Source organism: Cryptococcus neoformans, chromosome 1 (genome assembly GCF_000149245.1).
Source record: "Cryptococcus neoformans var. grubii H99 chromosome 1, complete sequence".
NCBI classification, from domain to species: domain Eukaryota; kingdom Fungi; phylum Basidiomycota; class Tremellomycetes; order Tremellales; family Cryptococcaceae; genus Cryptococcus; species Cryptococcus neoformans.
Window position 1 is genome coordinate 1,721,384 of NC_026745.1, and position 25,000 is coordinate 1,746,383.

The 25,000-nt window shown below is 49.3% G+C and overlaps 9 protein-coding genes; 4 read left to right on the forward strand and 5 right to left on the reverse strand.

The window, feature by feature from the left end:
- The window catches only part of CNAG_00663 (hypothetical protein), a 2,225-nt gene extending 941 nt beyond the window's left edge, over positions 1 to 1,284 (forward strand). Inside the window, exons 3-7 of the mRNA XM_012190995.1 lie at positions 1 to 299; positions 357 to 510; positions 561 to 785; positions 844 to 860; positions 914 to 1,284. The exon at positions 1 to 299 is cut by the window's left edge and continues 179 nt beyond it. Of these exons, the coding sequence (XP_012046385.1) occupies positions 1 to 299; positions 357 to 510; positions 561 to 785; positions 844 to 860; positions 914 to 1,017 (799 nt within the window). The 3' untranslated portion in view covers positions 1,018 to 1,284.
- A 469-nt stretch (positions 1,285 to 1,753) lies between these two features.
- Positions 1,754 to 4,440, forward strand: CNAG_00664 (hypothetical protein). XM_012191482.1 has 2 exons: positions 1,754 to 2,828; positions 2,886 to 4,440. The coding sequence occupies exons 1-2, from the start codon at positions 1,869 to 1,871 to the stop codon at positions 4,221 to 4,223; spliced, it is 2,298 nt and encodes a 765-aa protein (XP_012046872.1). The 5' UTR covers positions 1,754 to 1,868; the 3' UTR covers positions 4,224 to 4,440.
- Positions 4,441 to 4,526: 86 nt separating this feature from the next.
- Positions 4,527 to 8,056, forward strand: CNAG_00665 (DNA topoisomerase 2-associated protein PAT1). XM_012191483.1 has 7 exons: positions 4,527 to 4,837; positions 4,891 to 5,070; positions 5,124 to 5,219; positions 5,270 to 6,082; positions 6,135 to 6,823; positions 6,871 to 7,335; positions 7,389 to 8,056. The coding sequence occupies exons 1-7, from the start codon at positions 4,591 to 4,593 to the stop codon at positions 7,413 to 7,415; spliced, it is 2,517 nt and encodes an 838-aa protein (XP_012046873.1). The 5' UTR covers positions 4,527 to 4,590; the 3' UTR covers positions 7,416 to 8,056.
- CNAG_00666 (nucleoporin nsp1) lies at positions 7,837 to 13,090 on the reverse strand. XM_012191484.1 has 6 exons: positions 12,019 to 13,090; positions 11,672 to 11,971; positions 11,436 to 11,607; positions 11,065 to 11,382; positions 9,517 to 11,024; positions 7,837 to 9,465 (listed from the first exon to the last, which is right to left on the reverse strand). Exons 1-6 carry the CDS (start codon positions 12,952 to 12,954, stop codon positions 8,206 to 8,208), a joined length of 4,494 nt encoding a protein of 1,497 aa, XP_012046874.1. The 5' UTR covers positions 12,955 to 13,090; the 3' UTR covers positions 7,837 to 8,205.
- A 200-nt stretch (positions 13,091 to 13,290) lies between these two features.
- Positions 13,291 to 15,749, reverse strand: CNAG_00667 (hypothetical protein). XM_012191485.1 has 4 exons: positions 15,057 to 15,749; positions 14,905 to 14,997; positions 13,608 to 14,569; positions 13,291 to 13,554 (listed from the first exon to the last, which is right to left on the reverse strand). The coding sequence occupies exons 1-4, from the start codon at positions 15,595 to 15,597 to the stop codon at positions 13,414 to 13,416; spliced, it is 1,737 nt and encodes a 578-aa protein (XP_012046875.1). The 5' UTR covers positions 15,598 to 15,749; the 3' UTR covers positions 13,291 to 13,413.
- Positions 15,750 to 15,841: 92 nt separating this feature from the next.
- Positions 15,842 to 18,484, reverse strand: CNAG_00668 (hypothetical protein). XM_012190996.1 has 6 exons: positions 18,018 to 18,484; positions 17,100 to 17,523; positions 16,935 to 17,035; positions 16,764 to 16,885; positions 16,171 to 16,718; positions 15,842 to 16,118 (listed from the first exon to the last, which is right to left on the reverse strand). Exons 1-6 carry the CDS (start codon positions 18,019 to 18,021, stop codon positions 16,091 to 16,093), a joined length of 1,227 nt encoding a protein of 408 aa, XP_012046386.1. The 5' UTR covers positions 18,022 to 18,484; the 3' UTR covers positions 15,842 to 16,090.
- Positions 18,485 to 18,971: 487 nt separating this feature from the next.
- CNAG_00669 (hypothetical protein) lies at positions 18,972 to 19,970 on the reverse strand. XM_012191486.1 has 3 exons: positions 19,383 to 19,970; positions 19,273 to 19,330; positions 18,972 to 19,217 (listed from the first exon to the last, which is right to left on the reverse strand). Exons 1-3 carry the CDS (start codon positions 19,884 to 19,886, stop codon positions 19,132 to 19,134), a joined length of 648 nt encoding a protein of 215 aa, XP_012046876.1. The 5' UTR covers positions 19,887 to 19,970; the 3' UTR covers positions 18,972 to 19,131.
- A 312-nt stretch (positions 19,971 to 20,282) lies between these two features.
- CNAG_00670 lies at positions 20,283 to 22,540 on the forward strand. Of its 2 annotated transcripts, XM_012191487.1 has the most exons (4): positions 20,283 to 20,559; positions 20,631 to 20,657; positions 20,726 to 21,748; positions 21,815 to 22,540. In XM_012191487.1, exons 3-4 carry the CDS (start codon positions 20,745 to 20,747, stop codon positions 22,209 to 22,211), a joined length of 1,401 nt encoding a protein of 466 aa, XP_012046877.1. In that variant the 5' UTR covers positions 20,283 to 20,559; positions 20,631 to 20,657; positions 20,726 to 20,744; the 3' UTR covers positions 22,212 to 22,540. The 2 variants fall into 2 exon arrangements, with proteins under 2 accessions (XP_012046877.1, XP_012046387.1); XM_012190997.1 differs by having other exon boundaries at positions 20,283 to 20,657.
- CNAG_00671 (cytoplasmic protein) overlaps positions 22,178 to 25,000 on the reverse strand; it is a 3,135-nt gene continuing 312 nt past the window's right edge. The window contains exons 2-12 of the mRNA XM_012191488.1: positions 24,988 to 25,000; positions 24,829 to 24,935; positions 24,701 to 24,781; positions 24,571 to 24,643; positions 24,252 to 24,519; positions 24,111 to 24,200; positions 23,904 to 24,057; positions 23,780 to 23,852; positions 23,395 to 23,726; positions 22,765 to 23,344; positions 22,178 to 22,703 (exon numbers count right to left, since the gene is read on the reverse strand). The exon at positions 24,988 to 25,000 is cut by the window's right edge and continues 62 nt beyond it. Coding sequence (XP_012046878.1) covers positions 22,599 to 22,703; positions 22,765 to 23,344; positions 23,395 to 23,726; positions 23,780 to 23,852; positions 23,904 to 24,057; positions 24,111 to 24,200; positions 24,252 to 24,519; positions 24,571 to 24,643; positions 24,701 to 24,781; positions 24,829 to 24,935; positions 24,988 to 25,000 — 1,876 coding nt within the window. The 3' untranslated portion in view covers positions 22,178 to 22,598.

The following is a 25,000-nucleotide window of genomic DNA, read 5'->3' on the forward strand; positions in this document are numbered from 1 at the left end:
ACCTAGTTTTGATCCCAAACATTCTGGGAACTTGAGCTACCTTTCGGGCAAGGCTGGAGATGTCTTCAGGAGTGCCGTCATTAGCGAGGAAGAGAACGAATCCAAGCATGAGGACAATTTGAAAGATGAAGTACGGGGCAAAAGGTTTTGGAGAGTTGGTGGCGTCGGTATCTGGGCGTATGGCCTAGATGCAAAGGAGGAAAACATTAGGGAGAGGCTGTGGAGAGAGTGGTCTGATAAACACGATGGGGACGACTGGATACAAATATCTAGAAAAAGGACTAAATTCTACAACGAGAGCATGTTTCCTTCATTTAACCAAACCAAGTCAAATAAGAAGCTGACACCAATTTTAGGTGGCGGTCGCCATGTGCGGCCATTGTTCACTTGGAAGCTTGTCGAAAAAGGGCAGCGTCTTCCTGTCGATGCTTTGCCTATCGGCAACGAACAAGACGGTGCGGTGCTCTACGCTGCTCGGGCTTGGTACCAAGGAGGACTGCATCTTGGAAAGTGCGTGAATCCCAATCGTCTATGGTATTTGGCTCTGATAATCCACCCAGGGCTGGTCATCATCTTCATAAAGGCGCTTCCATCCCATACGGAGGGGGCGAAATCTCTTTCGACACATATGAAGTCTTTTGTGGACCAATCAATGAACCGCACCTGGTCAAATGGATGACTTTCCCCCATGGCCAGATAGCCCATGTAGAGGGATGGCAACCGGTTGAGGGAGGTCGAGAAAAGGATGGAAGAGCGTTGTTATTGGCCAAAGGCTTCTATGACAAGTGAGTGACTCACAATATTTTGTGTGTTGCGTCTGGCTAACTGGATGCAACCCTCTAGTGGACAACATCCGGGAAGTAAGTCCTCAAGTGAACTCGTTTTTATAACACCATTAACCAACGTATATCAGAGATTATAGTGCAGGATGATCACGCTTGTGTTGGGTATGGCGGTGGGGAGGTCTGGATTCGACCTTATCAGATTCTCGCCTATGCTAATCCTCACCGACGATAATCTGTTCGGCATTATGGATGTGTAAGCATCCCCATTCCGCCCACTTATGAGCAATAATAGTGAATCACGCAAACGACAATTAGGATCTTCGATGAAAACAACTGAGATTGGTTCGTTTTGGAGTCTGACACCTACATGTAGAGATCTACGCAGCCCACTCCTCATCATGAATGTACTGTATTTCTTTGTGTACTCTACCTAGTTTCGTATAGTCTGGTGAGACACTAACATCCCTTCGTTCAGAATAATGGAGCTGGTCGTTTCCCGTTACAGCTGCTACCGTGGAGAACATCTTCTGCATTCATTCTCGTCGAGGCGGGCGACAATCTTAAAGGCATGACATGCGACAGGAAGGACCTTTGGTGCAAGTCCTTTGGAATTATGCTATCAAAGGTGGCCAATACGACGAAGGCACGTGGATTGGCCGCTGGGCTGCGATATTGGTCAACAGTTGCAAAAGCTTCAAACAAGCGATAGAAAGCCGGAAAACATAATCGGTTGCCTGTGTCGTTAAATGCAGCAGCATCGTCTTCCTTTGTTTAAACGGATGGTATTATTCTAAGGAGTCCAATCCGAGCAGGGGAAAGCCATCTTCCAAATGATGGAATGATACCAATAGCCTGATTATGAAGCCCCTAGCCTTTCCTATCTTTCCCCTCTAATCTAATCTACGTATCACCTAACTCACCAGGTCTTTTCCTCCCGCAACTCTCCTGGCTCTGCAGCAATTCTTTGTGAGTTTTTGAAGATACATCTTAATTCGACCTCTAACGTCATCTTCAAACCGCCATTGGACCGAAAGCTGTCAGCTGGTCAATAGCGGGTTGAGAAAGACACTTTGGTTTTTGTCGATGTCGTGCGAACAAATCCCCTCAGTCACCATTTATGGTACCACCCAGATTACCTCCGCCTCAACTTATGTTACCACCCTTACCAGTCTCATCCGTGGGAACCCCTTGGTATCAACTGTAACCTCTGTGGTACCTGCTGTTTGCGCCGATGATGCTCCTGACTGTCCTTCGGAGACCAAAGAAGAGGTGGTAACTGTGACCCCGACATCGACTGCTATATATACCAGTGATATATCGACAAACGTTGTAGCCACAAATATTGTTCCTCAAAGAACACTGTATTACGAATGTTCCTCATCGCAGGAAGCATCAGCGCAAGGGACGATGAGTACCGGCCAAGTACGGGAAACACTGAATAATCAGCCTCCTACTAGTACTGAAGGTGACATCAGAGTGGCATCATTCACAGACGTTCGTCAGTCAAGCTCGAGCATTAGCAGTGTGACATTGGCTGGTCAATTCACAGGCATTGCAACTCAAATACAGGGCAGCGCAACAGCAGTTGGGGTATCAGCAAACAGTGTGTCCTCTGCGACAGATGCCATTTTATCTCCGTATCATACAACCGCCTTCCCACATTCTGTTCAACCAGGATCATCTGCCAGTCTTTCAAAAACAGTTGCTACTTCTTTACCGATCGTAACAGCATCTCATACATTATCTGCTTCATCAGCAGTCGCATCTCAGCAAGAAGATACCAACGCTACTCCATCCTCGTCAAAACACGCCGCCATCGCAGGCGGTATCGTAGGCGGTATATTGGGGACTATTGTCATAGCATGCTTGGTGATTTGCATGAAAAGGAAGAAAAGAGATAAGCACGATGATGTCAAAAGATGGAGTGGAGAGAATGAGGATGTTGATTATTGGGAGAGACGATTCAGGGCATTAGAAACGGAAGGAGATATCATGCACAGGGAGGAGGACGACTGGGATATGCAGTCAAGCAGGAAACTGCATGTGAGTTTAAAACAATCGCTGCCACAATTACTGGCATTACACTGACCATCAAAATAGCTCACTCTTGATCTTGCATCCAAGGATATGGATATTATCCCTTCGCGCCCCCTCTCCCGCTTGTCGACTGTATCGTCATTTTTCTCTTCGTCTTTCGGTGGGGGCATACCTTCTCGCATATCCAACAAGACTGGGCTTAATTTCTCACGCCCGATCAAACGTACAGATGCCTTATCAATTCGATCTTACCCTAAAAGTCCCAGATCAAATAATTCAATGAAGTCCACCAAAACAGGGCGCCGCTCAGTGAGCTCGAGGAAATCCGGCAAGTCGTCCCCGCGTTTTTCAACCTCCGTGCTTCCCTCCATGAAGGAAGACGACGAAAATACAGAGAAAAGTGATGAGAGTATCGCCTCAAGGGGGCCTGAAGAACAATTAACAGTTGAATGGTTTAGACATTCCCAGGTAGATGACGAAGAACGCGAACAAGGCAGGCGAAGCGAATTCTCCTTCCAGCGATCATCATGGCAACACTCGATGGACTGGAGCACTTTGCACGAACGTGGAGAGATCTTGGCCATTGGGCCCCCGCCACCTAGACGATCTCTTGCCTCGGTCTCATACGATAATTTCGTATCGTCCCCCCGTTCTACACTGTGCCCTACCCAACCATCCTTTGACCGCTACGACGGCCCTTACCCACCGGTGGGATCTTTCTACAAACGGTCGTCAGATCTATTACGTACACCTTGTCTGACTCCAGCTGCAAGAAGTTCCGAAAGTACCTTGCATCTTCCGGGGTTTGATACTCCCAAATACGATGGGGGCATCTCGTCGGATACTAAACCCAAGCGATCGTCGATGTGTCAAACTAGGCGTTCAGCAGGTAAATTTGTCCCTCAGCTTTATTTAAGCCGAGAAGCTATAACACCAAGGCTATGGATCTATGATGGGTTAATAAATCAAACGGAAGACTCAAAAAAATCTGGGGAGAGAGAGAAGGTAACAGAAAAAGCCCTCATATCCTCATTTTCCGTGGAGACAATCGATGAACACCAGGCAACTGATATTTCTTCCGACGGGTGTGGGGGTAGTCACCTTGAACAGGCGATGACAAAAGAGAGACAAAGCGATCCCCGTTCATCGGGAACGTATTGCCGCAGATCGTCCTTATCAGTCGTTCCGTTATCACCAGCTCCGCCTTCCCTATCTCTGAGCTCCGTGACATCATCGTTGATGGAAGATGTGGCGCCAGAAACAAAGATCGGTCTAGCTGAACGGTCGGCGGTGACTCCACAGCTACCTGTATTGACACTTAGGTCATCAGTGGGGGGAACTTGGGACTTGGGGTTAATATCCGGTGAGGAGAGGGTCAGAGCAGCCTTTGATAGGCATTAGCTGAAGCTTGAGAACTCCGCGAAAACGGAGGGCGACGGGGGAATGAGGTGGATTGGTGCAATGGAACGGGGTATATACAATGCTGCGATAATTATTGTATGGCCTACATATAGTTATAGACAGATTGCAGGACTATCCAGATTGGATACATGCAAGATGTCAAATACACGACCGCGTACACTGCGTGCACGCCGTCAGCCTTCTGGCTTGAATCAACTGTGGCTGTCGGCGTTATGGGATGTGGCATTTTGCGTTTCCGCTGGGCTGGGTGGAGTCGGATGTGCTGTATACAGCCAACAGCACCGTCCATTTTCAATCTTCCATCTTTCTCTTCCATCTCCTTCCCCCCGCCCAGCACGCAGTCAGCATGTCAGGCGGATTCTTCGGCTTCGATACCGCACTCCCCGAACACCGCCAACCCCAAAACCGTCCCAATGACGCAGCCAACACTTCCAAATTCCAAAGCGCCAGTTCTCTGCCTAATCCCTTCAACCTAGAGGCCCCAGAGGACGAGGAAATGGAAGTATACACTTGGGGTCAAGGGCTAGACAAGGATGTCGAGCTAGAGGATGAGCTGAACGATGCAACTTTTGGCGTGGACATCAATGCAATCAGTGAGTAATGTGAGTCATTGAGAGTAACAATGCTGATCTTGTACTTCCTTCAGGGGGTGGACAATTCTCCTTGGGGAATGAAGACTCATTTTCTTCCCCGGCTAAGCCTTCAAAGCAGCCCCAGTCGCAAAGAGGACCCATCGCTTCGACCGCCTCCCGGTATCGACCTAAAGTCGCGGCCGATCCGTTTGCCTTTTCTGAAGATGACTTTTATGCTTCTCGCCCTGTCAAGAGTAAGGGATATTTAACAATGCATTATACTTCCAGATCGCTGATGCTCAGTCAGAGACTCAACCGAAGCCCAAGACAAAAGCGTCAGTTGAGCCTGTTTGGACAAAGCCAGCTGGCCAGGCAACTAGCTGGGGAGCGGCTCCATCCTCTAGTTAGTCATTTTCATCAATATATCTTTTCCAGGGTCTAATTCAGATGCAGCAGTAAAGCCATCTATTGGGTCCAACCATGCTCAGGTGGAAGCTCCTGGACATATCAAGACCCTCGAGGAGATTGAAGCAGAGTTTGCGTCAATGCCTGCCCCCAGCGCGGCGCAGGTTGCCTTCCAGGCTCCTGCTCAATTGTCAGGACCGCCTCCTGCGAATGCTGTTGTGACACTTGAAGAGCTTGAGCGGCAAATGATGGAAGAAGTCCCTCAACCCCTTGTCCAACCTCAGGCCCAGCAACAGGTGATTCCTCGAGAGGTTACTCCCACTCAGATTTCAGGTCTCGCCCAGTCGGGATATGCTTCTCAAAAGGCTGTCCTCGACAGTATGTTTCCTGATCTTGGCAAAAGTCCTGCACCCGTACCTACAGGTCAGCAGCAAGGCCCGACAGGGCAAAGCCCTGCCCCTATAGGTCCTAGTCACGAAGAGCTCGCTCGGCAGGAACATTTCCAGAAGGTTTTCGAAGCGAAAGTCCAAGCAATGTCCAAGTACAATAACCTTATGGGATCATCTGACAAGGACTTTATCACCCGCATTCAACTGTCTCAACTCGCTACGTCTGACCCTTATATTTCCGATTTTTACGCCCAAGTCTTTTCTGCGATGGAGAGAAGCCGCCGGGCCCATGAGAGTGGTCAAATGGACAGGCCGACTGTGGTACAAATTGCAGCAGGTTTTGGCTTCGGCGTTGGTGGTCCGGCCGGCAACAGATTTGGAAAGATGGGACAAAATACTATGCAGAAATTGTCGACACAGGTAAAAAAATTGGTTGAGAGTAGAACAGCGCACCAGAAATCAACCAATACCGGTGAGCTTCGTCGCTGCAATCACAATGCCTAGGTGCTGACAGAAGTGTATAGCTGCTCTTCAAGGCGCTCTCGGCCGAGTCACACGAGGTGGTGCTGCTGCCCCTCGTCCCGTTCTTGCCATCCCTACAAACACCAAGCTCGAAAACCGTCCCGCGTCTCACCTTAATCAGTCTACGGGCATACAACGTCCCCCTCTTACTCGTAAACAAATCATGTATGCCCTAGAAGATCTCTACACCGACGTCCTTGAGCTTGAGCAGTTCCGTAGAGAAGCGCCGCCTTCAGCTTCTGTGGACGACATCGAAATTTGGAACGCTAAATGTCAAGTAAAGGTAGATCAGATCTGGACAAAGCTTATGGTTCAAGAACCTATCGAAGTATCGGATCCCCATCCATTCATATCCCTTCTCAACCCTCCAAAAGGTCAACGTATCCTCGGCCGGATCATCCTTCAACTTCCTGATCAGAAGATTTACACCTTGCTGTCCCTTCTTGTTGTCAAATTCCATCAACTAGACGTTGTGGCTCGTGCTCCCCCTCCTCCAATCACAGACGTCAGTCTATTAACCAAGGCTGATAGATTAGACCGCGCGAAGCGCGAGGCGGACACGGACGGCTTCTTGTATAACTTGGTGCCTGCTATGGACATGGCGATTAACAAGTGTAAGCTGGGGCTTTTAGGTGGCCTGTTGGTTGCTGCTGTGCAAAGATTGGATGTTGTGAAGATTGCCTCTACCAGAGTACGTATCAATTCTGTGGATTGATCAATCAGCTGATTAGTTGTCAGCCTGGGGTTGTCCTGTTCACAGCACTCTTATCAAAAGCTCAGTCTCTTATCCGCGCTCCCCCTCCTGATCCTGTCAATTTCCATTCCGGCACCCATCCTGACCAGATAGAGCTTGAGCACTTCCCTCGTCAGTTCTCGGTGTTCCTTGATGCTCTTTTACCTTCTTTGCCAGATCTTTTCCCATCATCTATCGCGGCCAAGCATGCCTTTGGTCCTTCTGCGTACTTGATGTCCGGAGAGAAGCTTCCCGAAAAGGAGGGCATAGAGATGGAGAGGCGAGAAGCCGAAGTCTGGGGTCTAGCTGCCGCTTTGGCCGTCAATTCAGCGGAAGAGGAGCAGACAGCATTGGTTGCTGCTTTGAGGGAGAAAATTCTTCATACTGTCCAGAGTGCCAGAAACCCTATGGTTAGCCCTGTCAGAGCGGAAATGAAACTGAGAAATGTGAATGTGTTCTTGAACGGTCTCGTAAGTCTATTTGTACCCGATATATCTTTCTTGATGCTCACGACTATTACCAGGGTTTGGATGCGGCAATGATTGAATAAGCATTGTGAATGAGTGGTTTTAGATCATGGTTGATTGAAGAACACTCATTCTATTTTCATTTATGCACTTCTTAAGGGTCTACAGTATTTGTGTGTCGACTGAGAACGTCTAATCACGACGATATGACATACATATATGCCTCTCGGGCTTAACAATCTTTTATAATTGCTCTATATATGAACTAAGTCTGGCATTCCTATGGAAACGTTACAATGCTGGGTTCAAGCCAACTGTCTAACTCGGCATGTGCGACAGAAAGGGATCGTCATAATCATTTATGATCCTTCATTCAGTCAAAAAAAAAAACACTTAACTTCGCCATTCCTCGGCGACTTTCCCTTTGCTTGTAGCCCATTTATCGCGGACAGGGTTTTATGTATAGATGCGAATATCATCCAGTTATACTCTTGTCATGGGTGTGCGCCTTTGGCCTCCTCTCGCAAAAAATAACGCTGAAACCGAGAGCGGAACTCTTAACTATAATGACCCCGTTCCTGGTCCCTGATCGAAGCTCGGAAGTAAGAACGTATCTGCTTCTATCCTTCTTGTCTAACGGATATGATATACCGTTTCATACATCAAAACCGAATGAAACCTTGCCGTATAGTATGCAGTTGCGTTTTTGGATCGAATATATGAGGAAAAAGATTAGGAAAGATACCCTACTTATGAAGAAAATGTAATGTAAAATTTATATGCTATGGGAAAACTAGCCATCCGGCCTTCCTTTATACACCAGACCCGATCGTGCTGCTACAATAGAAATACAACCAGTTCCCAGAGTACTCATCATCGCCTTCGTGGCAAACCTTTAACCCTCCTTCCACCAGGGCTCGCCGGCGCGGCCTCGTTTGTTGCCACACCCAAACTGAATCCCCCTTCTGGCCCAGGAGTGGGGCTTTTGAACCGAGAAGCATCACCGGCTGGCGCGCCAAAACTGAACGCCGCGGCAGGCTGTGGTTGGGCGGCAGTCTGTCCGAAAGAGAACGAAGGAGCAACAGGAGCTGATGATTGCTGCTGAGCAGGCTGGCCGAAGGCGAATGTGGAAGTAGATACAGCAGGACTGGCATTCATAGGTTGTCCAAAAGAAAATGGAGAATTGGATGCGGGCGCAGCAACGGAATTGTTGGTTGCACCGAAAGCAAAGCTGGCCGGCGCATTTGGTTTCTGATCTTGCTGCTGACCAAAAGGATTGGATGCGGGAGTGGTAGAAGCGTTGAACGGATTGGAAGCCGGAGTAGCATTACTACCGGACCCGAACGCGAAAGCGGGAGTGCTCGGCTTAGCGGCGTTATCGGTTTTGAACGTATTCAAGGGCGCAGGAGTGGAGGCACCATTGGCTGAGCTCGCGCCGAAGACAAATGGTTGGCTACCAGCCGATACATTTGATCCAAACGCGCCTGCATTAGCAGGCTTCATGGACGCGTTATTGGGAGCACCAAAGGTGAAAGCTGGTGCCGTGGCCTCACTAGGCCCATTTTTGTCGAAAGGATTCTTTGCAGCGTCTGCATTCGCAATGATGGTTGGAGCAGTCCCGAAAGGCGAGCTCGTCCCGTTCGCAGTAATGGACTTATTGGCAGGGCCACCGAGCGTGAATGTTGAATTATTATTTGAAGCTCCCCCAAAAGGGTTCGCGGGTGCGTCTTTTTTATCTTCGGCCTTGTTTACAGCTTGGCTACCGAACGAGAAGCCTCCAAAAGCTGGCGTAGTACTGGGAGCAGTGGGTCCACTCTCAGCTGCATCTTTATTGGCTACAGCTACGGCGGGGGTTGTCATGGGGGTGGTGGAGCCGCTCGTACCAAACGTAAATGCAGGCTTTGAGGCGGGAGTGTTGCTGGAAGGAGCGGGCGCACCGAAATTGAATGCGGGCTTTGAAGGAGTATGGGACGAGTTGACAGCGTCCGGGGCGGCAGAGCTTGAGTTGGACTGCCCGAAAGTGAAGGCGGGTTTGGATGGTTCATCAGACTTGGGCTTATCAGAGGCGGGCGCACCGAACGAGAACGGAGACTTAGTAACAGTGTCCGATGCCGCTGGTTTCGACACAGAAAACTGCAATACCTTGTTAGTTTTTACATGTGTTCCCATGTAGACTTCACTCACTGAGAAAGAGGGAACAGCATTAGACGCAGGGGCAGGAGTGCCCTCCTTTGACTTCCCAAAGCTAAATTCACCACCAGACGTTGAATCCTTTTTAGCGCCAAAACTGAATCCGCCATTGAAAACCGCAGAATCCTTCTTTGCAACTTCTGGCTCCTTTCCGCTAAAGGAGAACGGTGAAGCAGCAGAGACAGTAGTTTTCTCTTCATCCCCCTCCTTCTTCCCGTTTACCGAAGCCCCAAACGAAAAGACGGGCGCTGGCGAAGCACTTGCTGACATGATGGGTGGCGGCAAGGCTGCTGGTGGCGCTTTCTCAACATTGTCCTTCTTCTGAATACCAAAATCAAGTGCAGGCACTGGGACAGGCGACGACTGTTTAGTTGAAGAAGCGGACGACACGGTGGAACTCCCAAAAAAGTTTGGGATGTTACTAGCTTCAGCTTTCCCAGCACCAGGTGTCGTTTCACCAGACACTTTGCTAGAAGCGTCGCCAAACGAGAAAGATGGCTTTTTAATGGCTTCAGTGGAAGTAGGAGCTTTGGAGAAGAAGGAAGAAGTGGCGGGCGGTTTACCTGCTGGTGTGGTAGAACCGGCAGCGTTGAGCGAAGCAGATCCCTCTGCGGTACCTCCAGTGAGGGGGAAAATACCATTAGCTGGTGGAGGCAAGTCACTTTTCTTGGGCATTGGCATTGTAGGGGGGGAGTCAGGTGCAGCCACGATAGAACCAGCAGCGAGAGGAGATGAAGCTCTGGGACGGGTAGACGCAACGCCCAGTCGAGCCAAAGGCCCACCAGCACGAGGCAGACTTAGTGGAGGGAGGGGTGCAGCTGGTGTTGCCACAGACTTTGAGGGCGCCATATTGGTGGAAGCGTTTTCATCACCAGAAGTCTTCAAGCCTGCGAAAGAGATGCCGGAAAAAGAGGGCAATGCAATCTTCGAAGCTTGTTCTAGCTCTTCCATATCGGGCAAATCCTCGTCCTTGGCAGAATACCGTCCAGAGGTAGGAGTCTGGGATCGAGAGTAAGATGCTGCACTTTGGTGCGTTCGTTTTGATGTATCGGACCTGGCACGTAAAGACGAACCTCCACGAGGCATTTGATCGACCGCTCGAGGCTGATATGTGTCAGAAGTAGAGGGTCCACCCGGAGAAGGTGCTGTAGCAATGATTGAGGGTACTGAAGGCGGAGCCGGAGGGGGAGTAGGTGAGGTTGAGCGCTCAACGGTAATCTTCTTGTTCCGTCGAGTCGACCTAGATGACTTCGCCACTGGTTCTTCTTCATGCATGGGCGCTGGCTGTTTTGAAGCGCCTCTTTTGGTGGATCTTCTGTTGGCTTTGGGGGTAGCCTCCTCGACGGCATTGGTTCTGTTGAGTCGAGATGATCGGCGGGGAGTGGGAGCGGAAGGAGGAGAAGGAGAGGGTTCCTTAGGTGCCAAAGATCCAATTTGGGCACCGGAAGTCTGGCTAGCGGTCTCACTTCTTGCATCCGACGGCGTTGGGGATGGTCGATACTCTGCAAATAGTCAGCGGAGCTCGGCCACCGCAAAACTAACCTTGACTCTCCATCCGACTATGTTTCCTGACTTCCCTTGCCTCCCTGTCAGCTACCCTTCTCCGGCCATACGGGCTAATCATGACCGACACTCCCAAGTCACCAAACCTTTCTTTGTCTTTCCTTTGTCTGGCACTCTCACCACCAGCAGCAGTCGCAAGCGGGACGTTAATGCTTCGTCGGAGAGTACGAGAGGATTGGCCGAGAAGAGGTGGAACGTCGCCTTTTCGAGCATCAGTGAGAGGCGTTTTACGCATGGCTTCTAAAGTGTAAAGAATGCGTTCGGCTTCGTTTTTGTGAATCGGTGCTGGCCTTTGTGCTGAAAAAAAGATAAATTCTGTCGAACGCAAAGAACACCCGTAAACTACTCACAAGCTTTGAGATCGCTCTCCCTCATAAAGACCTTATCATCCTGATTCCAGACCATCTGACCCCTTCTCATGGGAGCCGTTGCAGCCATAGGCATTGATGAGCCTAATCTATTTGACGCAGCCACAGATGCAGGTGATTTGGGTTTATCCCATTGATCGTGCATGAACCAATCCTGATGATCGTCAATTCATGGATTACAGGGTGGGAGAAAGAACAGGTGGAGTTCAGTTACTTACCAGGACACTTCCTTCTTTTCGCCTGATGCTATCTCCTTCAACACTCATCCTATCGTCGTTCTTGTCACGACTCATACTTCCTCCTGGCAGCGAAGATAGTTCAAGGTCCCGTAGGTTCTTTACGCTGGTGCTCCTTACAGCGCCACCTGCAGAGGTCATACTGACATCAGAGGCAATGCTGGCATGACGCCGCAGGTTAGCGGCAGTTGCTGAGCGAGCGAGACCAATGGTGCTGGGCTGACGTGGTCGAGGAGAGGCAGTGGGCAGTCCTCGGAAGGAGGAAGCTGTTGGACGAGCATACTGAGGACTGTCAGCATGGCGGCGGGTCATCTGAAAGAATAGCTCACATCGCCGTCTTCTAATGTCTGCGCGAACGCTTTGTGGCCAGGAGTGATGTTCTTTTGTGCGGCGGCAGTCGAAGAAGCTCCGTTGGCACCGGCGTATTTAGACTTCCACGGACTCCAGATCTCTTTTTCCTTCTCTCTGTCATCCTTGCCAAAACTATCTTCCTGGAAACCAGCATCATCATCGTCCACAAGTGTAGCTAGGTCAACCCTCTTGGAACGAGTCAATGTGCCGGTCTTTTTTGGTGAAGCGACAGCCTGCCTAGACGATGAAGATCGAAGCACGTTGGGAGGGGGGTCGAGATACGGCATGGATTGAGAGGAGATGAGGGGTCTAGAGAAATTGGTGGGCTTTCTGTGCGCGGCCTTGTCATTGGGAAAAGAGGACTTGGGCTTGAGGGTGACATGGGGAGAAAGAGGAGGAAGCATAAAGCCAGACACAGCGCGCCCTTGGACTTCAAATTGGTGCTCTGGTGCGTAGTCACTCGTGAGGTCATTAGACCGGTTGGTCCGAGGCTCTGGCGAGTGCCTTCGTATCCTCTTGCCCTCTCGTCTATCGGACGGAGACTCAGGATCTTCCAGTTCATGACCAAAGGATGACAAACTGTCGCGTTTGGGTCCTCCTGTGGCCTTTCCAGGCGTGGAGAGCCACTGAAGAGGTCTTGTGAAAATAGACTTGATTCCAGACAACAGTGATGGTTCGCTACCTGATCTGGTAAGACTACCACCAGACGCAAGACTCTGGACTCTGGAAATAGGGACGGGTTTTTTCGTAGGGGAAATTTCGCGCCCGCCAAGGCTGGAAAGGTCACCCATGGTGGAAGAGGGATGCAGAGCGCTCTGGCCTAAGGGTCTCTTGTAGGGACTGCTATGCCTATGTATTCTGGGATTCGAGTTGGGCCGATGTGCGCCCGAAAGGGCGCGGTGGAGGTCGGACATGGCGGCCACTGTCGTTAGGGCTGAGAGCTGGGGTGTGGAGAGGAATGGTGGGGACGGCGAGGAAGAATGAGAATAGTAAGAGGTAGTAAGAAATGGCAAGAAATGGCCAGGAATTGTTTGAATGTTTCTTCCATCCACACTCGGACAGCTCCTGCCCACAAAATACACCACCCAAATATTCACAAATCCTTTTCCTCCTTTTCTCCCACGCGTCATCCTTCCCTTTCCTCATGCTTCATCTTAGCTCTCGCTGTCAGCCATGCTGAGTTGCTGACTGCGAGCAATGCTTTTGGCCACTCTGTCTGCACGCAGCCCCACCATCAGTCATAGCTAGTTCACTATGTGGTATCAGATATCATTCATGCACTAGCAAAAAGACACCATATCATGTCTGGCATATATCACAACACCCCTCAATTTCCCTCATTATTGACGAATATTGCATCGATCCTATCACGGTTATGGCAGCACCAGGGCATCCCCATTGTCCGTCAGCTCTTGCCCGAGCTTCTGCAGCCCCCTGCCTATCCTTTCCAAAAAAGCATCACGCTTTGCTTGTCGTTGTGGGAAATAGTACGTCGCTAACGCCGTGACATTTGCCTGTTCAACGTCAGCTCATTGCGGCCGAGTCGCTGCCATGTGATTAGACTCACTCGCACGTTATGAACGAACCCACTAGCATTGGCTTCCATTTCCTCAGTCAAGCCCGAAAGTCCTTGATAATACTCCCTCTCCGTTTCATCCCTCGGCATGACATCTTTTCGGTTCGTGGCAATTACAATCGCTGGACTGTGTCTCTCATTCCATGGTCGTTCGCGTAACCGAGATGTTCTTGATACCTCCGCTTTTTGTCTGTAGTATTCTTGAACTTCTTCAAATTCAACTTCGAATGGCCGAGGTGGAGGGAGAGCGGGAGGTGCTTTCGCCGTTTGAGATGACAGCCTCGAGCCTAAAGTTGGCCCTCCTTCTAACGGGCCCTCAAAACTAGCCCAATTGTCATCGTCTGAATAGTCGTGATTTCTTGCAAAACCATTTCCGTCTCCCACAGACTCCTTGTCATGAGCATTCCCAACATCATCGGCCTTCCCGTTTCGTTTGCCTCCCCTTCTGTTGACCCCGCTTCTTTTCCCCCTTTCATAACTTGTTGCCCGCATTTTTTCAGCCTGATCAATTATGAACAATGCTTCTTTCCTCAGCGCTAGCTCTTCTTTCGCAGCGCTCTCTTTGTTGTGAGAATTGAAGCCTTGTCCCGACCCTATTCGGATCGGCGGAACAGCCAGAGGGGCATCATCATTGACAATATGCGCGGATCCCGCTCGGCTAGCTGAGTCACGTTGAGCTACAACCGCACGGGCGCGTGTAGGGGGCGGAGGTTGGCGAGACGGCTGCGTCCGACGTGACTGGGCAGTCTTCGGTGCAATAGGTAGCGCAGTAGGCGTAGTGGTTGAGGAGGGGATTGGTATTGTCATAATCACTGGTGTTGTGTTTGAAGAGGTGGCAGCAGGTGTAGACGTAACGGCAGTGGTCGGGGGGGATGACTTGCGTCTAACTTTACGACGAGGTTCCTCCCCTGATATTGTTGTAAAATAGACCATGGATTTTGGTGAAGAACTCTCTAATAATTGGAGGAATACAAGATTAGCATTTATCTCAATGAAGAATTGATCTTGGGGGCGAGAGGAACGTCGAAGAGATGTAAGAGCAGCAGATTGTTGGGATATAATATATGCCAATATACAGCATACAATATTCCAGCAGTAAAACGATAGTAAAACACTTCAAAACTGGAATAAATAGCAGAGGTTTTAGGCATAACGAGACGCGTAGCAGCGGAAAGACGTCTAGTTGGGGCCTCTTATCCGCTGCGACAACAGTCGCTCTCCTCGAGCAGCGGCCACTGCGACTACAGGGTACAGCCAATGATGTAGATATGGATGCAAGCAAACTCACCGGTGAGATTTTGTGGTGAGCATGCCCTGGTCGGGCTAGAGCTCTTGAAAGGTCTTTTGCCCAGCAAACGATCTTCTCTTGCAGTCGTTGAAGCTAGGGCGACGACTATCTGTCAGCTATAGAAAAGGCTCAAACTCATTTCCTGTACCTACCTTGGCTACTCGGAGAGCGGATGTCAGCCTTGAGATGCTCTCCATCTTCCCCGATAATCATGTTAACTGCGTCAGGAGCACTGTTTGACGTTATCTCCTCTGTTCTTGAAACGGGCGGCCTTATCGCCTGCTCATTATTGGCAGCATTCCGAAATGCAATCTCCTCATCACTTGGTAAATCAATAACGTTTCCGTTCTCGTCCTCAACGACCCATGCCCAGCCCTTCATGCCCTTCTTCCTTTTCTTCTTATCCTTCTTTTCTTCTTTAGTGACTGTCGTTGGTGTTCCGCCAACTTTCGTGCTGCTAGCTGCTGTGGTGGGCCCTGTGCTATTAGGTCCACTTTCACTCATGTAGCGTGTGGTTCGTAAGTTTCCGAGGGAAAGAGACGTCGGAAGTGGCGATTTGACACTCTCGGCTCCGCTATCCCTTGATCGCCCTCCACTCCCAGTCGTGTTTTGTCCTCTGGAAGTCACAGGGGTTAAAATAGATGACAAGGGTGGTAAAGAATGTCGACCAGAGCGGGTTGGATGGCCCGACATGTAGGATGAGAGAAACTCGATGCGAAAGGACGAAGGAGATGTCTGGGTCTATCAATGAATGGGGAGACGAGTGCAATGTTGATATTTCCAGGCGACATTAACCTTCTCCACTTACGTTCCACTGTCTGCCCCACCAGATTCTGGAGTGGCGCTGTTCTTCGTCGTCTGAAATTGCTATTCCCACTGAGAAGGCTGCCTCTTCGACATTCCATGAGTTGCATGGAGTGCACCCCTTATACATTCGCAAGATGCAAAAACCAATCCATAGCTCACGGAATAACATACATACATACAGGGCGTCCCTACAGGAAGCATTACTGTAGGAATGAGTTATAATTGGCACTACATTATGGCGTAACTCTCCTTAGGATGGCGACCACAACCAATGCAAGTTACATTAGATTAATGAATACAGTTTGCATACCATAATATCGACAAATGAGTGACTGGAAAGTAAATAAAGCCTATTAACAACCAACAAGGTGTGTCCTCCTTATCGTTTTCTACCGATTGATTCGTAACTGATATGACCAAAGGTAAGCAGTTTTCTAGAATGGCCCGTTTTGAACTCACGTTGGGGGAATTTCATTGTTATACGAGGGTTCTTCATCCTCAATTGCCCCAGCATCTCTGTGCACGGTGACACCGGTCGCATCAGTGTCTGTCGGACTCATCGGCTGCGCATGGGCACCACTCGAGCCTGCAAGATGCTGATTTTGCACCCGGAACCTCTGCTGTTCTTGATATGCTTCTCTTTGTTTGGCACCCATGGCACCGACGTCCGCACCAGCAAAGCCCGCGGCCCCAGTTGCAGCCGCGCCATCAACACCCGTGGGGTGAGCAGTAGGCATGGCTAGAGGCTCCATGTTCAGATCATACATGCCATGGCCACCAGCACCACGACCGGCAAAACCTGCAGACGTGCCGTTGGATAGTCCACCAGACGAGGGCGCACCATAGCCACCGTCGGAAACAGTTGCTGCAGAACGAGGATATTGGCTCATTTCTGGGGAAGCAGTCGTAGAAGCGACACCAGGTGGGTAGTAGGGCTCTACTGTGGGGGCGCCCCCATCGTGTCCTAAATCGATGGGAGCCTGATTTTCAGGTCGTCCAGGATCAAACTGAAAAAAGGTCAGAGTGTATAGGAAGATGCATACAACACTTACCATCATGTCGTCGAAATCGTCTCTATGAGACTTTCTTCTCTTCAAGAGGAACCACAGGAGAATTGCAATGAGGGCAAGACCAGCCACACCTCCCACGACACCTCCTACAATGGCGCCAGTATCTTAAAAGACCATTAGTTATCCCACCTCAATGATCGAAAGAGAACCTACGATTCGAGGAGCTAGAGGATGAGGATCCAGAGGAACCACCAGATATGGTTGCTGTGGGTGACGTAGTGACCACGCCGTCAGAGTTGGTTACGGTGACATAGCTGAAAAACCATGTCAATTATAAAACACGGTAACGCTTGCCATTCGTGAAGAAAAAGAACCTACACGACACTGCTTCCATCAGACACTGATGTAGAGCCAGATACAGTCGAGCTTGCTCCACCTGCACCGCTGGTGACACTGCCGCTGCCACTGGGGTTTGCAGAGACACTAGCTGATGCACTCTGGCTCGCACTTTGCCCGCCGCTGGAAGTCGGTTGTGCGCTGGAACCCGGACTTGTTGTACTCTGGCCACTGCTTGGTGATGGGGTGGACGACGCAGAAGCTGAAGCCGATGATCCAGGATCCTGGCTTGGTTGCTCGCCACCACTAGAAGACGTCGGTTCGGCACTACTCTGTGGTTGAGAAGTGACGCCTGGAGAACTAGTAACATCTGAAGATTGGGCGGCGGAAGAGGTAACCTGGTCGCTAGTAGTAACGGGGTCAGAGGTTGGCGTTGCCGAACCAGTATCAGAGGTAGAGGTGTCGGCTAAAGAGGACGATGTGAGGTCAGTCAAGGTCGGTACGGCAGAATTGGAGTCTGAAATGGTCGACATGATGGGGATGAAAATATATAGTATATAGTAAGGCAAAAGAGAAGGCGCACGACCACTTCTATGTCCGTGACGAGAATCTATTGGAAGTTGAGAGGGACTATCAAGGGAAGACGAGGCGGATGATCCGTGCGACGCAGGAGCACTCCACGAAAGTTCCCTATCGTCCACGTTGTTGTCCACCGGCGACTTTGTCTCCTCTTTTTTCCTTCCAAGGGGTTGTAATGAGGCTCGGTACTTTCGGGACTTGGAAAGACCGATCAATTCCTTCAAGCCGTGCGTGGGGAATATGTGTGCGAGGGGTCTGCGCTTGTGATGTAATGTATATGAGAACGACGAGACAGGGCCCTAAACGCAGATATCTACCAGGGACAAACGAAACAACATGCGACCGGCGAATGAAAACATGATACGATAGTAAAGTACGTACACATTTTTCACAGCTTTGTCTGGTGGCAAGACAAGTGTTTCACAGGACTAAAAGGAGTGTTAAGGGCGCAATTGGTGACTACGCTTGATCTTGTGAAGGTTATGTGACTAAAATCAAAGATGGATCTTGTAAAGGTGACGAGATAGAAAATTCTTAATACTCGCTTGAGTTTTGAGCTGTTCGTTGTCTCGTCTTGACTGCGGATAGAGTTGCGTTGCTTGCTGTGCACAACGTTGATGCGGTGATGGCAAATTCCGACTGGCACAAGGCACGGGGATGCGAGGCGCGGCCTTTGAAATCCGCCGAATTCTGCCACAAAAGGGACAAGGAGAGTCGAGAGCCTAGAATTGAGGCTCCTTTTCAAGCATCGACGGTCGGATAAATCTGTCAAATGGGCTGTACGCTATATGTATAGGCCCTAAATATAAAAAGGACTTGCTTGATACTGTACCATGGAGACATACAAGAGGCAAGAGAGGGGGTTTCATAAAGTACAGACTATTGTATATGTACCAGCCGGGGGCTGCTGCTGCTGCATCGTGGTGTGTGCTTCGTTTGTGCATCATATGGTGGCCAAGCGGGATCCGAAAAAATCCTGCAGTTGCATCGCAGGTTTGTAACCGGAATCCGGAAAATGATGGTACGTTAGTTGATGATCTAATAGCAGTCCTCTACCCCTTAGAGCGGTTCGGAAAACGAACATAAAGAGCACATTTCCAGCGTTAGGTTTTACTTCGTTATTCAGCAGGTTCGTTGTATAAACGTAAATAAATACTCTACCGCCGCACAGCAGTTGCAAAGGGCAAAGATGATCTCATCAAAGTACCTTTCACCTGGCTCCACAATTATATAGCTTTCGCCGTCATACTCTATAAGCGGAGTTGAATGGAAGATGGATCACTCGCCATGGTTGGAGATCTCGGTCCGGTATTATTATTAACTGACAAAAACCAAGAGAAGATCGACAATTGCACTGCACATATGGTCAGAGTTTGTACAATGGGACCACCCAAACTTGATGCACTAGACCGTGCTTCATTACATATATAGACCGACTATCCCACACGTCTACTATCTAACATTCGTCGGGATACTAAACCCTGTATGAACAAGCTCATGGTTCTTTACGGATCAATAATGTAACTTCGTCTACATCGTCGTCTCCCTTTCTTTGCTTGGGATTATTATACACGTCGATACCTGCAGACAATACATGAGCGACAAATGTGTTTAGCTTAGGGCACAGACATCCTACCTGATGCCAAAGAGTCGATCAGCAGTTGCAATCTTTTAGGACCCAAAGTGGGATCTGACTATCCAACTGAATCAGTATCCTTGCAGATGGGGGCACTCAATCCGACCAACCTCTCGCAATTTCTCCAACTCTCCTCCAAACCCTTCGACGATTTTGTTCATATACACTGTCTTGAACTTGTTCCTGCTTTCCTCTGAACTCGCTAAAGCTGCTCTCTCGCCGGGGGAGCGGAAGAAAGGAGGAAGTGTAGAGTCAGGAGATGGTGAAGGTGAGTTTGTAGGATACCGCATGCGTTGTTTGGGTTGGCCTGCTAGCCCTGGGGCAGAGACTGGTTTGGTGACCTCAGCAGACGATTCAGAACCCGAATCTGCTTCTGACTCAGAGTCCGATTCCGAGGCCGACGAGTCCGACGAAGAAGACGAAGATGATTCTGATGAAGATGCTGATGAGGAAGCGCCATCCACCTCCATTGCCTCCTGTGAAGCCGGCTGAATAGTGGAAGTGACAACTTCATCGTCCGAGCTAGAGTCGTCATCCGAAGAACTTGAAATGGATAGCTGACGTCTTCTACGCTTTCGTCGGTTGGCTTTTTGAGGTAGAGGGGGGAGAGACATATCGGCAGGTATTTATCTCCAAGTAGATCGTGTTATTCTGAGCTTTTCTACTGGTTCAATTGCTTTGAGACAGGTAGAGTATCGATGTAAATATCCAAATCTTCAGACGGGAAATAACAAGCCTCCACCGGAGGACGGGATCAAACTGAAATTTAGCGACTGACTTCTTAATTCTTAATTCCAGTTAGTTCGCTAAATGATAATTATCGTGCTATTTGTTTGCTACCGCTATACAGCCTGATACAACTAGAACCCTTTTATATGCTAGCTTTGCAGATAGGAAACAAAGCGCAGAATGATACAAATATTATACATACAGCATGGAATGGAGTCTCCAATCGGAATTGGGTAAAAAATAACTGTTTGTATTTTTTGTTGTATAAACATAGCCAAAAGTCAATCTCGTTATAAAACCCGAAAGACAACAGCAGAACGAAAGAAACGCAAATTGTAGCCAGCTGGCGCCGAATGGCGATTTCCCTACATATTATTCTTCTGTACTTCGTAGTTCTTGGGCTATCCTCCAGCAGAAAACAACCGTTCGTTGGTTTACATCAGCAGCGACATATACCATACCATCAAACTTGCAAAATTAACTTTCGTTCGCTCTATTAGCAATTGGGCGGCCTTCACTTCCGCTTAAACTTAGTTTCAAGCCATACCTGTTGATTCTGTTAGTTCTTTTTTTCGCTATTCTTATCGGCAAGCACCACTGATTGATTGAATCATTGATCCTTTTGAAAGTGTCATCAAGGATACCTCCATCGCGTAGTAAGTGAGACGCCAAATGAAATGATTCTGTCATTTGCAATGGAAAGAGAGCTTATCCCCCAACTCAGTCACTATTACACTTCCGAAATGGAAGATAGACCCTTGTCCCCACGCCTTTACCATCTTTTGATCCGCGAGCAGAGATCCAACGAGTCGACAGGAATCAGTCTTCGCCCTATCCTGACTGACGGCTGTGGCTCACGAGCATTCTCGGGCCATAATTCTGCGGGCCTTAACACACCATTGTCCCCTTTGAGTGCCAACCCGGACCTTACTGCTTCCCCCCATTCGCAGTCTCAACATGGGTCAATACGACGTTCGGTTTCCCCTACCTCAGTGTCCTTTCACCTTTCATCCGAAGAGATACCTACGCCCAACAGACGCACCAACAGTATACTGTCGCTTTTGAATGGGCCAATGTCCTCTTCCCCTCCATCTTTTATTGGTCCCTCTAATAGCTTTACCCATAAGACGGAGCAAGACAAATATAATCATCATCGACCGAATTCTCCATACCCTCGTCCTCCGCCTGCAACATTCCCAATAACGCAACATAATCAATCGACATACTTTGAGGAGCGGCCATGTCTTCCCCCCACGCCGGGATCCATTGAGACGTACAATCCAGCGCCTTCTTCATTTCCGGAGTTCTACCCTTACCATACCCCAACAGCCCCTTACATGACTCAAGCTATAGACAGACCTGGGATATACAGAAGGCATTCATCCCATCCTAACGAACATCATTTGCTTTACCCGCATCTGGTTCCTCCCTCATTACACCGTCATTCTACCCACCACTCTTCTTCTGCAACTCCCTCTACCAGCTTCAATGTTCCCTTCCCACCGCCTCCTCCACTCACAGCATATGCAAATGGACCTTACGAACCTGACTTCCGTGTGTCTGGCCCACGGATCCCTATCTCGAGGACCACCAAAGCATGCAACAGTTGTAGAAACCGTAAAGTGAGGTGTGATGCTGGTGCCATGAATGGGGGCAGGGCTGGGGAGGCGCCTTGTACCCGATGCAAAGAGGGGAATTTGGAGTGCGTGTACACGAATGTACAGAAGAAAAGAGGGCCTTGTCCTGGGTTAGTACCTCTCCTTGTTATTCCTGTTACAATCAGTAGGTGACTAACCACCGATTTTACGAGTAGTACTGCAAGGCCTGCGGGGAGCAGATCCCGCCGCTCTTCAGTACAAAAGCAGCAACAACAGACGCTCATACCTCAACCCCCTTTGCCTCCATCGCGTCCCGATTCCATGGGGACAGACTATGGCAATCACTTGGACTCCGTCTCACCTTCGCAGCGCTCCAGTATTGCTTCCATTCAAACTTCTATTGATGTGATTACTCCAGAAGAGACAAAATTTGGGCACGTTGGGAGTTATGGTTTTCCATTCCCGCCCGCTTCGTCAAGCGCATTATCTCAGGAATACGACTGGCATGCTACCAGTAAAGCGGCTGTAGCGGGTAATGTACCCGGATGGTCGGGCCCGCAGGTCGGGCCTCGGGGTTCTTATAGCTCAGCACCTTGGGAAGGAAGACGTTAATTCATTGAAAAGAGCATGAGAGGAAATCATAATTAATGCTCGTTGATGAGTGCCGTGGTGTGAAAGGGGAGTGATGTGTGCCTGTTCGTTCGTGGGTATAATAAACGATATATAAATCGCTCAATGGCGAACGGCATGTTGCAGTATATAATGAGGATTTAGCGTCAACTATTTAAAGATAGATTCAAGAGTTATTTAGATTTCTCTGGTTGAGGTATCGCTAGAGATTAACGTTGTAAAGTATGATACAGTATCATCCTATAATTCAAAATATGAAGGCGTCATTATTATCATGCGCTGATAACGAACGTCACTTGATGTTACTCTATGCTAATATCCTTATGGATTTCTGCATCGCATGGACCCTGGGGGTTTGCGTAACTGCCATTAATGGTTGCCCTCGTCCTCTGGGAAAGCGCCTGGCATGGCCCCAGGATTGACAGCTTGGTGAGCATACAGGCCGTCGGCCACATTTTCGGCTAGTCTTATCAACTGTACGTGGTCACAGTGAGTAAATTCATCATTATATATCGACGGTCTGCGAAACACTTACACCTTCATACATATTGTCCCTCTCTGCTTGAGGTAACCTCCCCATGTCATTCTCCCTCTCGAGCTGCTCCCATATTGCTTGCACTCGTTCTCGCCAGTTTCCAAGATCTTGCTGTACTGCATCAAAGATTTGCTCCACGAATGTGTTCATCATCTGCCAAGCCCCTTCGGGACGGACGTTGGTAGTAACTCCACCACGCCCTGAAGGTCGTACGCCTGAAAAATATGAGGAGTCGTATACGGAGATGGCTGTCGTCGGTGGTAGTGGGTCAAAGGAATGGAAAGGACGGGACGTGATTATAGGAGGGAGGAAAGCCAACCACGATGTATTCTCTGAGCACAGTACATGTCGGCATATAAAAGAAGGAACGTTGACGGATTCGTCCATAGGGTCTCGGGGAGCCTGAATAAGAGCTAGGACATCGTCTCGAGCAACTTTGGAGGATTCTGAATACAATTCAGGTAGCGCGTGGGCTACTTGGTCCTCAAACCACTGCAGGCGATTGGCGTCCTTCCACAATGCCTCAGAGCGAGACACATAGATGTGTGACAGAAGCTGGATCGCGTTGGATGGGGACTCGCTGGAAAATAATTAGCGTAAGATGGAAGTACCATGCATTTGAGAACGCACCTGTAGCCAGCTTCGACACTAAAAAGCACTTCGCTTCTTATACCTTCAGGCAAACTGGCCCCAATCTTATCCGCCAGTGGTACGACAACCTGCGGGAAATCTGTGATCGCCTCTCGTAATGCTTGGTCGCTTTCTGTATGGTCCTGACTCTTGCTTTTCTCTTCCTCCATTCGAAGAGCTAGGGCTTTAGCATAGGCCATTCCGGGATACGCGAACCACGAGGCAGCAGCAGGTTGACTGTCACCTTGATTGATCATAGATAGAAGCCACGACGAATTTCCAGATTTGATGGCGAGGAAATCAAGCCAAAACGCTGCCCCGTGATGGTCTCCCTGATGATTATAAGCCTATCAGAGGGAGGTGTATTGAGGCCGTGCCCACTTACCTCTGGGTCCAGAGAGAACAGAAGTTTCGCGAAGTTAAATGCAGTAGCCCAACAACCTCTTCTGCCCAGATAGCTGTAAAATGTATAAGCCTTTTTCAGAAGGGGATGTTACTGCAGTACGTACGAGATGATCCTGTGCAAGGCTGTGAACAGCGGCCTGTTTTCGACTCGATCGAAGTCCAGCCTGGAGGCACCAGAGACCACGCTGAAAGTAGGCATAAGGCATCTATCGAAAGCATAGAGAGCGCGCTCAGCATAATCTGATGCAGCTCCGATATCTACGAGGGGGGCTTCAGCGAGTGGTTCATATGGGTTAGAGGAGGTTAATGACCCGATTGAAGCCTGTAGACTTCGCTCATTTGCAGCAAAGTATCCACATGCCATGGATAGACTTGAAGCAAGGCCATCAACTGGTTAGGATCTGTAATTCGGTTAAGCTAAACCTGGCGTCCACAAATGAGATATTACTCACCATGAGACTGGACAGCTCCCATGAACTGCCTCTCGATTTCTCTCCAGGCACCGACATGCTCAAAGGTAAACCACTTTTCACCTTTATCCAATTGCCCACGCCCTCGCCTCCTATAGAGCTCGTTCACCTCTTCATTCAGCATTTCTCGCATCACAAGTCCGGAAAGCGATGTCGTTGGCGGATATTGGGATTTGGGTTTAGATATTGTATAGCGAAGCTTAGATGGGACGCCAGGGCGACGTTTACTGGGTTGAGCTGTGGAGGCAATCTATGCTGATCGTCAATCGGCGATATTGAATGTTATATGATTAGTACCTACTACTTTAGAGCCAAAAAAACGCCGTAGTTCTGCATCGGCATCAAGGTTTTTAGGATCGACTGACAACAAGTTTCTAACACCCTTGGTAAGTCAACAATTCAAGGCTCGCTGTATATCGTTGAACGCCTACCGAAAGCTCATGCTACCCCGTCCCTCTCCAGCAATGTCGGCGGTCTTCGACGAGCTTGCTTCAGATGCCTCTTCACCATATCTTGATGTGACATTAGCCCAGCAGTACAAGCCGCGAGTTCGTCATACCGGAGTTTCAGCTCGGCCAAAGCCCTATCAACTTCATCGAGACCAGCAAATGGATCCGGTGCTTTCGCGTTCTTGCTCGATTTTTTCTTCTTGTTCTTCTTCTTGCTCTGCAACTGGTGTCAATAGAAAACAGAAAATTCAAAAGTCGGAAGAGCTGACCTTTCCGGCGATT